A 13,063-nucleotide genomic window follows, 5' to 3' on the forward strand; every position below is an offset into this window, starting at 1 on the left:
GGTATTGATGGAAAGCTCTAAGGCCCAGCTATAACATACTAAAATTTGAGTCCGCTGAATGCCATAGGGGCGGAGCTATTGAGAAAACAAAAAAAGGGGGGTCTTCAAAATGGCGGAAGGAGGGGTGGGGGGTGGGGGGTCAATGCACCAAGTTGCAATTTTCACCCGATATATAACCTTTGCCGAAAACCGCAAGTCAATATCTTTTTTAGTTTAGGAGCTATTAAGCTCCAAAGAGCGGCCGGCCGGCCGGCCGGCCGGCCGGGAACGTAAAATAGCCACATATATATTCGTGATCAGGAAGTGCTGAAACACATTTTGGCCAAGTTTGAGGTCGATCGGACGACATGAAATTTTGTTAGGATTATAGTAGGTGAGATTGTTAAGAATCTCACCTAATACGGAAAAAACCATATGAAACGAAAAATGCAATAAGGTGTTGATCAAGTAAAAAAAGTTGAAGGTGATATTGGAATTAGATCATGAAATATTTAATTTTTTATGCAGCACTACAAAACATTGTATCACTTTTTCCGGGCACTGTAAATACAAACATCTTTTTATTTCATTGATTTTAAAAATATTAAGTGGCTAATGCCCAAATTTGTTTTTTTTCACTAGCCAAATTGAAATTTGTGCTCATTTGTACAATTACTTATAAATCGTTATTATAATTTTTTCAAAATTCTATTATCCGTAAATTGTACTTTTTAAAATAATTTGAAAATAATGAGTTTTAAAATCATATCAAATGTACTATTAAACTATAAAATAATCAAGTTATAAAACAATATAATGGTCTTTCTCATTTTGTATTAGTTTTACATTTTCAAAATGCCTTGCACTTGTATGTAAAATTATGAAACTTAAATAAAATTAGAAATATGTGACAAAATTTGAAATAAAAGCAATATTCTATAATAAAACCTTTTCTCTTTGATTTTATATACTTAATATAGGATGTTTAATTCAATCTTTGGACTAAGGTTGATTTTCCTTTCTCGAAAGCTGCCCCATTTTTGTTTGAAACTGCCCCCACAGTGGATAAGTTTGTTCAGAAACTCTACTCTTTAGGTGAAATAATTTTCCCAATCACAAAACAATTAAAGTACCGAATTAAAGTTATTTTTTTATTGAGACGTTTCGAAAGTGCCCCGTTGTCCCCTACATGGCTAATGGATATTTATGCATTCACGCAAAAAAAATCAATCTAAGAAAATGAATCATGAAAGAATCTAACATATAATGTTATTTTATCAATTTCAGTGACATGTCATTCACTAGCCAAAGACAATGTTGATGAGATCAATATGATAGGCAAGACGAAACGAGCCGTTCCACCAGAATATGCAAGCACTTCCAGTTTGGCTGTCTGTGAGAGTTTCGTGATTGGAGATCCGGAAGCAAAAACACTCTACAGTCCCGGTTATCCAGGCAACTACCCAAATAAAACAGACTGTGTTGTCGTTCTCGAAGGTAAATATTGTATACTACAACATTCAACACTGAGGGTCAACACTGAATGTTTATTATGTGAAATTTCCGTCATTGATTGAAAATTCAAGTACAACTATCATTTGAAAAATTAACTAAAGGTTTAATTTAAATTAAACTGAGAAAATTAATTTGGGGCTGGATTTGATCGGTACAATAATTGCAGGATAAGTTATATATTTTGAATTATATATATCTAAATATCTAAAGGTACATATATCACAATAATTCATTCAGAATTGATATGTTGGAATAATTTCCACACAAATTATAATTAATTCTCTGTATACAAATTTATTTGTACATCAATTTGATCTGCAAATATATTTGTGTAATTTTATTTAACGCAATTGATTTTAAAATCTCTTCAATATTTAGATAAAGTGATTTGTTTATCAACATATCCACTAACTTAGTTAATGGTAATGCAAATATTTGTGAAATTATCATGCGTTTATTGAACTCTATAACTATGCCCAACCATGCCATTTTTTAGAAATAAAAAAGAAATAAAAAATGGAATAGAGATACGATGAGAATTACATCGAACTGCCCTTTTACTATCAACACATGGTGAATGTTTCCATTGTTATCCAACACAATGTGCGAAAACATACTATACATATATTTTGTTATATTTTCGCGTAAAGTTTCGCTCGATTTTCTAAAAGTAAAGTTTGATATTTCATCTTTATTGAACATAAACTGGAAATCATGTGTAACAATGGCGGTGGGCATATAAATTATTTGCCAATGCGGTTTTGTATTTGGTTGCGGATTTGTGTCGATTGTGTTCTAAATAGTGGCACTTAGTTATAGAGACAATTTGAATATAAATGTGGTGAAATACGCGATAAGTAATGAATCATAATTCACTTTTCGACCAAGTGATCATTTTACACATGGTGCTTCCAAATATCTGTCCAAATGGTATATGTGTATTTATTATATGTATATATATATATATATATACATATACCAATATACGTACATTAACGACGAGTGTAATATAGAAAATCTGTGACATTTCAGAATTTTAAAACGATTCAGAAGATATGTATACAGGTTACTTAAAATGCCCCTAGATTGCCATTTAAATAAAAAAGTAGAATTATAAATTGTGGTCAGTTTCTTAGGTATAGGGTAAGTGTGCCTAATTCCGTCTAGCTTGCAATTTCGCCCACCTTTTTTGTTCCTCTAATTCTCATAAATTTTTAGATTTTACGTACTCTAGAGATTATACAATGCAAAAGAATAACAAAAAATGTAGCTTCGACAAACAAGATGACGTGAAAAAGATATTAGATAAGAATTCCCGAAGGGCAAGGAACTATATGAGAATGAAGGTGGCCGAAATAGGGTACCAAAGCTGTGTCTATATTTTTATTCATTTTAAAATGTATTAAGAATGATTTTAGAATAAATAAAGACGGTAAACTCTTTACAAGGTTCCAAGCAACACTCTTTCAGAAGAAAGAATAAAAAAAAATCAATTTGTATTTAAAATATTACATTTCAAACTTGAGACTTTGACGCTTGCATGCAACTATGCCGAAATTTGGCACACTTAACCTAATTCTCTGTATGAATCTATGGTACATTTCTTTGGGCATATGATAATTATTTTTAGTTAAAAATATAGCGTGAAATCATTTTAATAAGGCTTATAGATTGAAGGTATAGTGCAGTCCCCAAAGGCCTCGAAATTCTAAATTGAAAGCAATTTTATTGGGTTTTCAAACTCTCAATATGAAATAAGGTAAAGTACCCTCACTCGACCGGGTTCCTCGATTCGACCAAGTGGGTCAATTTTGGAATGCTTGATGGTCAATTTCGTCAATTTCTATGAATTTGTCACTGGTTCATATTATTCATGTAATAATTGACCTATTAGGGGAAAGTGGCCATGCTTTGCACGGTCCCAAGCTTTACAATGACTAAATTTTTCCTATGTTTCTGAATAAATACGACTCCGCAACATATTTTATAAACAAGACACTTTCCTCTAGTTTTTAAAATATAGAAAAGATGAGTCATATTTATTGAAAAACATACGAAAAATTTAGTCAATGTAAAGCTTGGGACGTGTAAAGCATGGGCACTTTCCCCTAATGTTAGAGATGTTAGATCATACACAAAATATTATAGCAAATATAAATAAATTGAATAAATAAATCTACCGGTCGAGACGAAGGACCGGTCGAGCGAGGCTACTTTAGCTTATTGAACTTTTTTTCAAAAATTAATTAACAAGAAATTAGAGAAACTAAGTCATACTGTCGAGCCTTATGTACTGGACACACCTTCAACTTAAGCCTAGAAACGGTTTAGCGTAATTATATTCAAAATAATGATTTAGCTACATTTCCATCAGTTGCCCACTAAGATATCTCCCGGCTTAAGTCGTAAAGCGGTCTTCAGACCAGAGGTTTAGCCCAGTTCCCTAAAGTCTCAAAATCCTAAATAGCAATTAATATTATTGATTTTTCAGAATGTAATTGATCATTTGCCCTTAATAATCCAATCTTAAGTCCAAATTTTACAAAAATTCTTTACTGATAAAAAATTAAAGAAGTTAAGCTATAATGGCTAAGCCTTAGGTCTCAAGCCATTATAAGTCTATCTAGGGCATTAGGCATGAATCTCGTATAAGATTGTCAATATATCCCTATGAGGGTATCTTTTTCTTTAAAAGAAATTGTTTAGAAAAATTGAGAAAAGCCATTAAAATTTTAACGTTTATTGTGAGATAATATTAGTATAGGATTTTAAATAATGGAATATAATAAATTTAGCATAAAATATTTATTTGAAAATTCCTTTTGGAAATTTGCATTAAAGGGAATTTATCAACGTCATTGAACTGTTTTAAGAAGAATAAAACCGATTTTATGCGTGGTTTTATAACAATGAATGATGCTTGTATTTATCACCATATGATTCTATATACGAAACGAGGACAAGTGCATTAAGAGATGCGCAAAACAAATGATCCACATAAACGTTTTGCTTCAAATTTTTGGAATTGGAAATTTGTACACTGTAAAAGTCAGCGATAAGCCTAGATCAGTTTATACAGATGCATTGCAAATTTGAATTGTGGCAAATTCGCACGATATTTAGGGGCAAGTGGAGGCACCTTTGAATTAGGTCCGCTTTAAAAATTAGGCACATATGTCCAATTTCAAAGGTGATCTATTTCAAGGTGTTCTATTTCCCCCCTATAGAAATAATGCGAATTTCGTTTAGTAATTCTTAAACTGGGAGTAAAATTTGAGGTCTCTCTATCTATCACACCTTCCTTATCAATCGATCTCGTTAAGAACCTTTAAAATGTACAAAAGTACCTGAAACACTTTAAAGTCGATTATCTCTGAAACTTTCACTTATAGAATACTCGAACTTTTCATAATAAGGAAGCCTCACACTACCTAACATTTATGCTAACTTAAAAAAAAAACAAAAAAATAGTAATAATGTGCGTGAGAATTCCGTGGCTTTTGCTCTTATGAAAAATCTCGCAAAAGATAAATCAATAAATTCCTTAATGGTTGTAACCGATACAGCCTAGTTTGCATTATTATTTTTTATTGTACGGGATGACGTTGTCAGTCTCATGCCCCGTGGAATCAAATGCAGTGAAACTCACTAGATGCAATCCGAACACCTTTAACGCCAGAAAAATTCCTGGTGACCTAAAGGAGATTCGAACCCGGGACACTTGCATCATTGAGTGTGTGCTCTACCCATTGACCCATTGAGTGACATTAAAGAAAAAAGATTTTAAAATTTATGGCTTTAAAAAATCAAATTTAAGAGAATCCGATGAAAATATGCTCTCCAGTTCCAGGGTAGTAGAACTTTAACTTTGAAAAATTCAAAATGGTGATTTTTTCGGTCATAAATGTTACTTCCGAAAAAGGCAAAAAAAAAGTCTGAAGATAATGCTTTATTATATTTGGAGTCATCGAACATCGGAAGTCAATATCTCTTACCGTAATAAGTTGGTAATAAGTCGGTAATAAGTTGAAAAAAGCAAATTGTGTGTATTGTCATTCAAACTGACTTGCTGTGTAAATAAATCATTTTCACCGAGCCAAATTATCTGCTCTAAAATACAAAGTCTCAATATTCGAAATACGAGTTGCATTACCATCTACTGTATTCGCAACTTTATTCTCCCGAAGACTCCCATCTGTCTCGAAACTGAAATAATTCCTGTGTAAAAAGTTTTTTTTTGTCCAATAAAGCAGCAAATAGCAGCCATATTTAAAGCATATTTTGCACAACTTGTAGACAGACGCTTTCGCAATGGAAAACCACATTGGAACTTTGTTCTATTAATATGTTTTTATACATAATGAAAGATTTGACAAACATCAAATATAAAAACGTTATGTCAAATCTCTATTTATTTCTCAATTTAAGTTCAAGTGGTTGCTTAGGAGTTGTGGTAGCTTTCATTCGGAAAAGAAAAAACGCAAAAAATACGTCAATTCCACAAATTTGCTGTAGATCAAATTAAATTTTCTTAGACATACGGAAGTACGCATATATAACTCGTAGTACTAACGCTATGTAGGCTATATATGTTATACGTAGATGTTTGTACAATTTGGTATTGAAAAATTGTGCTGTCTCGAGAAATTGGATTTGATATATAAAACTTCTACAATCAACAGGTAATTCTGAATTATATGTATATTTATATATTCAATTTCCCCTTATTAACATCCAATGAGACGAATTTGATATGTATTTCCGTTCTGTATGTGACTGAAGCATTTGGTATCACAATTTGTCACTTCATATAAAACATGCTATTAAGTGAAATTACTCTTTAGGCATTTCAATGAATAATAAAGCGAAAGTATTTCGGTGCATTAGATTTTTTTACGACTGTCGTATTTTTTTTCTAGAAAAACAGCATTTTTTGCTCCATTTCTTTCTGTTAATAAAAATATTAATGTGGCATGATAATATTTGAAGCCGAAATTATCATATTAAATGGAGCTTCATTCATTTTTAAAATGCAATATTTATTTATTGGATGATATTATTAACTATTCAATTCAATTTGCTGTTTACTTCAAATTATTTTATTGCTCAAACTCTACAGAGAAAACATAGGTGTGATATGGGAATGTTGAATTTACGTCACATTACAGTATACCCGTCCGTTCCTCTGGTAGTGTGCAGTGTTACATAACAAACGGTTAGAAATAGTGACTTGGGATCTTCAGGAAATCCTTTCCCCAGTATATTAACGTTCACAATAAGAATGTGATTTTACAGTATAACTCTGCCATAGGCCATCGCTCTATAGTCCACAATTTATCGACCGTTGATTTCAAAACAATGATTTTAAGTTAGGTTATGTTTTCTAGTACGCGACATGCAAATGTTGTCTTATTTTTTTTTAATATTTTTGGCAAAATTTATTGAATTAGTTGTGATAATTGTGATCCATAATAAAGAGAGCGAGGACAAATGCCACAATCGCAAAGAAAGTGGAAGCCGTCGAGCAATTTTAATACCAAAAGTCGTTGATAATTTTGAAAAATGACATGGACTATAGTGCGACCCAAGTGTCAAATCTGGAAGCAAATATGACCTATAGCGAGGCTCTACTGCAGAGGTGTGCAAGAAACCGTTGAAACCGAATTAACGTCAAAATAAGTTTGTTATAGTAGCGTTTTGACCATTGACGTACATGTTTCATTTGACGTTAATTCGGTTTCAACGGTTTCTTGCACATCTCTGCTCTACTGTAATAGTTTTCTTCCAAACCTTCCCTTTCTATCTGAAAACATACCGGTCAACTTGAAGTGAACCGGTCAACTTGAGGGCACTTTACCTTATTTGGAATATCTTGAAGAAGGGTAAGATGGGGAACTTTGGAATCATGTCTAATTTGGAACTTTGAGATTTCATGACAAAGATGGCGAAAGGAATAAAACAACAAAGAAGTACCCTTGGTTGTAAAATCTTCTACTTCTTCGTAGTCTTTTTTTCACTTTGACCATTCTGAAAGACTGAGAAAACCTCAAAATTTTAAAATAGATATGATTCCGTTTTGCCTCGTCTTACCTTAATCATCTTAACATATTGTCTTCATTTTGGATATGTTTAGATACGAGAATAGCCTTCAAGATCCTAACAACAGCTTTCCCAATATCAAATCACGTATTAATCGTCTCTGAAGAACGTTTTTGCCAACCGACTATGGCAAGTTCTTATGCATTGGAAAGACTTTTGAATTTTTGACTGATGTAAATCAATTTTAATTGGTTATAATTAAGCAGGGGCCTCTCGACATTTCATTTTTCCATACGTTTTTGCCTAGAGACACTGAAGACTGTTGGCAAGTTTTTTCCCAAAGAGAATTGACTTATCAGTCTGATATATTTCGAAATCGTGCATTAAAAGCTATCTGAAAATACATATTTCATAATGTTCGCCAAAAGAATACAAGAATTACAAGCAAATTGGTTTAAGTCGCGGTGCAATATTTGCAAAATTTTTACAAGAAAAAGTGAAAAATAGCTTCACTTTTTATTAGATTTGATGAGCCCCTGTAATTAAGGCTAATTGGCCTACATACCTGGGACGGATATAGGGGCTAGCAAAGAGATAATTCTGACGGGGCCCCTACCCTGAGGCCCCCCTGAATAGATCTTTCAAATATTTTATACGTTTTTTTCTAACTCATAAGACACTTAATTTTATCCATCCGGTAGGTACCTTTAATATTACACGTTTTAAAGTTTTAATCCACTATTCAATTCTAATTAAACACTAAAAAAAGGACATAGTGGAAAAGGGGCAGGAAGAGGCCGTTGCTTCTCCTACACGGTATTCAAAAAAATAAAAACAGAAGTTATAAAACCGGAAAAAATCATTAGCATTGAGATTTAGTCCACCTTAGTGACATTTTCGTCCAAGATGCTTTTACTTTTCTTTTTTGAAATGTTTTATTGGATCCAATTTGTTATGGGTATTTCAAAAAGCCAAAAATTATTTAACTTGTATTAAAAATCAATAAAAGTCGAGAATTGATGAAAAAAAATCAAAAGATTTGTGCAAAATTTATTTTTTTTTTTTATTTTTAAAATGGTTTTTCATAAGAATTTTTGGGGTCAATATTGATCGATTTTCCTCAATGAACGCCACATTGTTGTCTTGTAAAAAGGTTTTGAACATTTTCCATTCTAATTTTGATAAAATTCTCGAAGTTTTCTTCAGAGACAAATTTTTGTGATCTTTGCAAGTTTTTAGCTTACGGAATTCGCTGTAAAATTGAATTTTACATTTTTTAATTTTTAAAACAGAATAAAAAAGAACATTTCTCTTCTTAATCGAAATTTTCATCCAAGAAAACCCAATTTTGTAAATGTTTCAAACATTTTGGAGTTTTTTTTGTAGAAGTGCTTTCGTCTTTGCAAATAATTTGGGATCATAAAAAACGATGCATGGTTTTATATTGAATTTTAAATAGAAATCTTGTTAAAATCTTCTTAGGGGTGTTTGTACAAAGAAAGCTAAAAGAAAAGCTAATATTTGCTTTCCAAAACTATTTGAAGACTTTTGATGAGCTGTTTGAATCAAGTCAATAGGTCAGTAGTCTCAAAGCTGTTTTGGGCTAAGAATAATATTTTGAAATATTATTCTCAAAATATTCAAATGCAATTTCCTCTAATAAAAAACTATTCCGATCCATGAGAACATTTTTCTACCCCTTTGTCGAAATGCGTCAAAATCTGTGCAGAAATGGAATGAAGACAAACAGTTACGTCGAAAAAGAGTTCCTAAGTGAATTTTAAAAATTCTCGTGAAAACTGTTTTTTTTTCGTTCGAAAAACGGTTCGTTTTGGGTATAATCCTCTGTCGCTTCAAATCGGCTAGGGTGAATGGTGGAAAGCGAGACACTTAAGAAAAACTTCAATTTCCAATGCATTTTCAAACTGAATAAATAATTATTTTTTACCATTGTTTTTGTATCATGAAATTCTTTGACAAATATTTTAACAGAATATTAACAGTTGTTATTAAATATTGCAACCGAATAATCGGAAAATTCACGGAAATTAAAAAATAACACATTTTGAAAAGATGAACAAAATTTTGCAAAGTTGGACAAAAACTTTTGATAAGTTGGACATAGTGATATTAATAACAAAATATCATACAAAATATGTAGAAAATCAAATGTTGAGGCTTTTCTCTGTATACTTGCATATTTGATGGTCATGCTAATCCCTCCTTTATGTCCAGGTAACAGTTGAGGAATGCTAATTAGCAAGAACTTCCTGGACGTCCAACTAAAAAGAGGTTCTGTAAATTTCACAGACGCCTTGCGCTGTCCAGCAGTTATAGTTTTAAAGCGGATGCAATGTTTAGCACATTTCAATTCCCCATCCGCCCAAATCCTTTTCCACTTGCTTTGGGAGTTCTGTAGAGGCTCCTATTTGTCTTTCTTCAGGAGTTTTTGCGATGTTTACTATCCATTCTGTCAGAAAAAGTGGTCTTCGGAATCTGGAAATCTTTGCAGACTTTTCCAGGAGATTTTCTCCTTATCAGCTGCTAACTGCTGTTGTAACTATTTCTCCGGATACTTAAAGATCTTTGTCGTTCTTGTTAACATGATTTCACTGCACAAAACCACCAAATTCATTCACAAAATCAACTTGTCCAAAATTTCATAAAACTTGTTTTAAAAGCAACACGTAATTAAATCACTTTTCTTTCCTTTTTAACTTCAATATATCACAAATATTTTTTATTAACATTTTAAATGGATGTAAGGTAAAGTACCCTCTAGTCGGCCGATTTCTCAACTCGGCCAGTTGAATTATTTAACCAATTTATTAACGTTTTATAGTCAACTTCTATGAAATTTTCACTGATTTACGTTATATATAATATAATACACCTTATAATGTTAAATCGGTAAGACCATATTATAACAAATCTAAGTAAATTGAATAAATAGTCGCACTGGCCGAGTTGAGAAACCGGCCGACTACAGGGTACTTTACCTTATGTCCTTCGATTTTCACTGCGGACTTAACAATATTTCACAAATTATGCCAAAAAATCAAACAAAACACTTTGATATTTTTCTAGCAACTTCCATAAGAAACAGAGAAAATGACAACTACCGTGTTAAGGTTATGAATATCACGCGTGCAATACATTTTTTAAATTCTTCTTGCAAGTCATCCTTTGATTGTTTTATAACGATTTTTGCATTTTTAACTTCTGAAATAATCATAAAATTAAGTTTAATGATCTTTTTATCGAAAATATAAATATTTAATTGATTTATTATCAAGTTTTTAAGGAGGTGTCTCACATTCCACACTGCTTTGTCCAACTTTCCAAACTGTCTCGCTTTAGGCAAATGACCCTATGGACCTGTAAATATAAAAAAAGTCAACTTAAGGAACGCAATTCTTATTCTTATAAATCGATCCACTTTATTAACCGAATGTGAATATGTATAGTATCTGTGTCAAAAATTTGAGCATTCCCCAAAGCTGAAACCCTTTGTCACTGCCTTTAGTGATAAATCCTCTTTTATAAATGCCTCTAAAGTCTTTGTAAAGTTTCAATTTAACAATTACAGGCTCATATTTACATAGATCCATATAAGAGCAATTAAACAAACACCTTCAGTAATTTGGTATAAAGACTTTTCACCAAACGTACTTATGTAAATTATTGTAAATATTTGCACAAGAGACACTTTATATTAATTTATTCCAAAGTGCTATTCTATGAAATTTCTGTTAAACATACAATGTTACCTTTCCTTTCGAAAAAGCTTATATTGATGAGAATACACACGCAATAACACTTGTCATCATGAATTGTTCTTTCAAACATTACTTTTCTCGCCTTCACAATTGTTCAGCCATTCAAAAAATCATCTTCAGTTATAGCTGCCATCCTTAATCTCGTTAATCTCACGAACATGAAATTCTATTGGGGTTGATATTATATCTCCATATTCTTGTTTTGGAGCACATTATACTACAGTGCTGATGCTGAGGAAAACGGTGTCCTGTCAAATGTCCATTATCGCACCACTAATGTATCAAAGATATACCATCAGCATTTACCAAAAAGCCCTATGTGCGTGTCCCAAAGTGCCAAGAATTTCGTGGTACATTTGTAAAGGCATTTCTCGATGATTGTGAAAGTGAGCATGCCTGTTTTCGCCACAAAGATTTTCCAGATGTTCCTTCATGGATATATTGTATTTTTCTTCTGACATCCCCATGTGAATTAAAGTCAAGCATTATGTTCACAGTCTACACCACCGATGTCAACTTTTCTCTGTCCCCTACCCTTCACAATCGACATAAAATATTATTACAGGATTTCTTTTTGGGCGAAAATCATGACCATAAATTTTATGACTTTTGATTTTTTTTCGACAAGCTACAAAAAATGGAAAATGTTTATGTGTATTCAGTGAATTAGTAAGTTTTTAAAAGCAAATGTTTTCACTACAGACTGTATTGTACAAGTTTTAAAAGTCTTCTATATAGCATGTACAATATTTTATGATAGTAAAGTTTCGGATAAATGTCTATTTACGATTTTAGAAGCAATTTATAAACCACAGTTATTACTTTAAAATTGTCACTGATTTCCCTTGATACTTTGTTACTATGCAGTCGGAGGGGAAAGATTTCATTCGCTTTAGGATTATTCAGGATATTAATTTTTTTTTTAAAGTGTCAAGAAACTTTTGGCCTATAAAAAATGATCAACTTTTGAAAAACAATTATTTTTTGATATGAATTAAAATTAGTTAATTTTTGAATGTATGATATGGATTAGGCAACTCATTTGCAAAAAGAATAATTTAAAAAGTATATTTTTTCCTGTATTATTTCATCATATTTCTTGAATATAACTTCCTCAACAAACTTTTCGACCGATACTGTACCTATAATAAATTTCAATATTTTGACGAAATTGCTGATAGGTGTTCCCTTCCAAATAGGTATTCCTTCGACCCTACGCACTTTCAAATAATTTTGAAAAAGGTTAAGAATATTAAGTTTGGTTCTTCTTTAAAAGGGCTATGTGTCTTTTGAAATTTCGACCAGCTTTCATATTGCAGTTAATCTGATTAAAAGTTAATAAAGTTAAGAAGCCAGCGATAAGTATCGTCGTGGACATAAAGTAATATTTTAATAGGGTAAGTGTGCCAAATTTCGGCCACTTTGAGTGTAATTTCGGCCAAGCAAATAAATTAATTAAAATTATGTATGTAATCTTCAAATTGTCAATGAATTCATTTTGTTTTTAAATATTTATTCATTTTAGGATGTATTAACACAAATACTGTTAAATTTTACGTATAATTTGAATTTAAATTGCATTGTAAAGGACTCAGTGTGGAAAGAGCCTTACAAAAAATGTGACAGATCTCTTGTGTTTTTCTAACAGTCTTGTGATTTTTGGTGAAGTGCAGAGGGTTTTCCTTCGGTGTTTTTTATGAAAATTGATTAGTTTTCTTAAAAAAAAAATTGTTTCTGTTTATGTTAATAAT

The 13,063-nt window shown here is 31.7% G+C and overlaps 1 protein-coding gene across 2 annotated transcripts in view; it reads left to right on the top strand.

The window, feature by feature from the left end:
- Nucleotides 1–13,063, top strand: part of LOC129808006 (neuropilin and tolloid-like protein 1) — a 176,884-nt gene that overhangs the window by 89,379 nt on the left and 74,442 nt on the right. For both annotated transcript variants that reach the window (XM_055857640.1, XM_055857639.1), the window contains exon 3: nucleotides 1,267–1,476. In XM_055857640.1, coding sequence (XP_055713615.1) covers nucleotides 1,267–1,476 — 210 coding nt within the window. The remainder of the gene's footprint in view (nucleotides 1–1,266; nucleotides 1,477–13,063) is intronic.

This window comes from Phlebotomus papatasi, chromosome 3 (assembly GCF_024763615.1).
Source record: "Phlebotomus papatasi isolate M1 chromosome 3, Ppap_2.1, whole genome shotgun sequence".
NCBI classification, from domain to species: domain Eukaryota; kingdom Metazoa; phylum Arthropoda; class Insecta; order Diptera; family Psychodidae; genus Phlebotomus; species Phlebotomus papatasi.